The sequence below is a fragment of the Sinocyclocheilus rhinocerous genome, unplaced genomic scaffold, assembly GCF_001515625.1.
Source record: "Sinocyclocheilus rhinocerous isolate Xijiao unplaced genomic scaffold, SAMN03320098_v1.1 scaffold4997, whole genome shotgun sequence".
Classification (NCBI taxonomy): Eukaryota; Metazoa; Chordata; class Actinopteri; order Cypriniformes; family Cyprinidae; genus Sinocyclocheilus; species Sinocyclocheilus rhinocerous.
In genome coordinates, this window is record NW_015629577.1 from 81,749 (window position 1) to 85,165 (window position 3,417).

The 3,417-nt window shown below is 40.8% G+C and overlaps 1 protein-coding gene across 1 annotated transcript; it reads right to left on the reverse strand.

Moving 5' to 3' along the window:
• Positions 1-209: 209 nt before the first annotated feature.
• chac1 (ChaC, cation transport regulator homolog 1 (E. coli)) lies at positions 210-2,301 on the reverse strand. Its single transcript, XM_016551468.1, has 3 exons — positions 1,639-2,301; positions 1,511-1,546; positions 210-879 (listed from the first exon to the last, which is right to left on the reverse strand). The coding sequence occupies exons 1-3, from the start codon at positions 1,807-1,809 to the stop codon at positions 496-498; spliced, it is 591 nt and encodes a 196-aa protein (XP_016406954.1). The 5' UTR covers positions 1,810-2,301; the 3' UTR covers positions 210-495.
• Between the last annotated feature and the right edge of the window lie 1,116 nt (positions 2,302-3,417).

A 3,417-nucleotide genomic window follows, 5' to 3' on the forward strand; every position in this document is an offset into this window, starting at 1 on the left:
TGTAAGAAAAGTATCCATATTCAAAACGTAATAATCACTTTAATATAGCTTGTGCCAACAGTTGTACACGTAAGCAGCTCCAGGAGGATGATGTATAAGGTCGGCTTTTTTGTAAAAAAAAAAAAAAAAAAAAAAAGTGAACAGCTTCAAAACTGGACAGACTTTGGCAATACATTGTCACACAAACATGCCTTTGTACTACAGCACCATATACTTGGGTCAAGAGCACAAGACAACTGAGAACTGACAGTACGCATGATATCATGCTATAGAATGACAACATTGACAGCCTAAAACACCATGTTCCCTTAATACAGTACCTTTACTGTAGTACAGTAAGTTTTAATAACTTGGTATAGGGAGAATGAAATATTTCAATAGTCACTAAATCACAAACACACCTAAAAGTACGGCAACATGAACTTTATGTTAGGACCTTAATGGTGTTTGGACTAAATGTTGACCTATTTAATGTTTTATAGAAGATACAGGTGTCTAGCCTGCTAACAATATGGGTCTAATGGTGGCGAGAACAGCTGCCTCGATGGAGAACAGGTGAGGGTCGTCCACATCAGGGCAGCTGACTCTCATGAACTCCGCCAGGCTAAGCAGGTACTCGATGTTGTGGCCAGACTTCCCTTTGCACACGGCGATCTGAGCGGCAATTTCCTCTGTGCTGGCAGGCCCCAGGTAAATAGGGTTGTCAGGCGTGGCGATGTAAACCAGAGCCTGGACAGGTGACTGGTTTGTGCCCTGCGGGAAGAACTCTACGACCCGGGTCAGGTAGCCGCCTCTTACCGCCTCCCTCACATTCAGGTACTTGAGAGACTCCTCGACCTGAGAGCCAGTCACTTCGAAGGCAACACCCCAGGTGCATGCCTGTGTATGAAAACACAAGTTTAGTCACATCTAGTGAGGAGAATGCATATTTAAAGGGATAGTTCACCCAAAAATTAAAATTGTAATTTGCTCAATCTCATGTTGTTCTAAACCCTAATGACTTACTTCCAGCAGAAATGAAATATGTCAAGCAGAATGACAGCCTCAGTCACAATTTACTTATATTGCATCTATTTGTTTCTATACAATGGAAGTGAATGGAGACTGACGCTATCATTTAAATTTAACATCTTAACCCCCGGTTTCACAGACAAGGCTTAAAGCCTAGTCCCAGACTAAAATGCATTGTCTGGGCTGTTTTAACCGAAAGGAAATTTCACTGACATTTCAAAATATGTCAGTGCCATTGTTTTGTCTCAATATGCACATGAGTAATGTTATTTTCTAAGGCACATTTATAAAAGATACTTAAATGTCCTAATTTAACTATGGCCTAATCCTGGCTTAGTCTAAACCAACCGTGGTTTAGCGGAAATCATTCAGTCAGTTATACAGGTTTGGAACAACGCAAATTCGAGTAAACGGAAAAAAACTCAATACGCCAATAAAATGAGATATTTCTCCGTCTATTCATAGCGTTGTTCCAATGAAAAGGGGAAGTTACACTTACGTCATCCTCCTCGATGAGCGTCACCACTCTGCCGGGCTGTCATGGAAATACGCAAGGGTCAATGAGGAACTCTTCAGGTATTTAGTTAAACGTTTTTTAGAAAACTAAGTGTAAATAAAGAAACTCACCATTTCATCATCTCCACGATGAAAGTTGTCACCGTGCCAGAAGCGTCTCTTGTACCCCTTAATATAACCGACCTTGCTCCTCTTGTACTTGAAGTCTGGTTTCCAAACCAACGAGCCGTAACCGAAGATCCACAGGCTGGATTTTCCAGCGATGATGTCTTGAGGTTTCATCTTTACAGGATGGTAGGAGGATAGAAAGGGTAGTAGCGTACGCTTTGATGTAACGGCTGCTTTTTGATAAATGAATGGGCCCACAGGCTAACTGGCTAGCGTGAGCTTCCTCCTATCAAGTAGGAGAGGTATCGGTTGGCTCACGGCTATACCGCGGACGGTATCAGAGCCCAACTGCTTGGCAGTTGTGATGGTGAAGTCCCGCAAATCGCTTTTCTTTGCCTGGTGCATGCCGATGCCGTGCAGTTACCGCATTATTGCCTTAAAATTCCATTTTGGCCTCTTCGGCTCTTTCAACTAGAATAAAACACAAAAACTGTTGCTAGCTCACCGGCCAGCCCGCTGTTTACCAACAAACCTCTACCCAGCCAAACAAACGACACTTCAAAGTCAGAAAAAATAGCCTTTTAACCAGCCTTTCAACCGTTGTTTTCGAGCACCCTAGGCTGCCGTGCTCTTGTCCTTTTCCTCCTCAGCGGATGATGAAAAATGTAGGTTGCTTTGAGGCAGACTATATGCGACGGTATCTATGGGCGTATCTGACATTGCTCAAAATTCTGTCCAATCGCAGCCTAGATAGGGCGGGTCGTTTTATCTTCTATCCAATCAAATTATCTCGCTGTGACTCTATAAACGCATACCTGTCTGATTGGCTCACGACCCAGGAAAAAACGCGAGAGGTTGTTTAATTTCATAGGCGAGCCAGACGTCAGTCACAGAATACTCTCACGCTCATTCGTCAGAAAATCTGTCGCTTAAAGTCTGTTCGGCTGATGCAACTTGAAACAAGCGTTTCAAGCGGCGATAAGGGCACAGTACGTACTGTTAGTATTGCATCAGGCCTTCTAAGAATGTTATTTGACACCGAAAACACTGCTGAATGCACATACAAGGTACCAGATTTGACTTCTTATGAAGTCTTCATTGGAAGATATAATAATTCATATAATATGACATAATATATGAGAAAATAATATAACATTCATCCATTTATCTATCACAGGGATGCTGGAGTGCAACTCAGCATCTCTGAGCCATATCATAATAATAACATAATATCACATAATATATAACAATATAATATAACATAATAAAGAAATCAAGATGCGATTACAAAGCATGTCCACGAATTCCATATTTATTTTAAATGCAGTAGTAGAGTCAAATATTAAATGCATTTTCCTTGTCACCAGAAAATGTAACATCCTTCAGACATCCCCATTCAGTTTTATCCTATCATGACTGCTGAGACAGATTAGTTTCTTCCTAAAGATCTTTTAAGCTATAGCATCGGCTTGTATTTGAGATCTCCTTTGTCTGTAATCTCTTTCTATGATAGTGTGACACGTTTCTGACCTTTCAGTACAGAAACATCTTCACAATTTTTCATACATTTCTAATCTTTCTACAAACTGACATCCAGTGCCACATTCTTGGCAGGTTCAACCACATGTGTTCATCTCTATTTTGATTACATTTCTTGTTACATATTATGATAAAGTTAAGGTCATCAGTACCTTAAGTTCAGAAAGTACTCTGAGTGCATGTTGTTTGTCCTTAGAATTGCGTCATGTTCTTAGCAAAACAAATATTTATGTACTAACCTGT

Coding starts and splice junctions, on each gene's coding strand:
- chac1 (XM_016551468.1), bottom strand. CDS start 1,809: ATGAAACCTCAAGACATCATCGCTGGAAAATCCAGCCTGTGGATCTTC. Junction 1,547..1,638: donor ATCGTGGAGATGATGAAATG/GTGAGTTTCTTT, acceptor TTTCCATGACAG/CCCGGCAGAGTGGTGACGCT. Junction 880..1,510: donor CGCTCATCGAGGAGGATGAC/GTAAGTGTAACT, acceptor TTTCATACACAG/GCATGCACCTGGGGTGTTGC.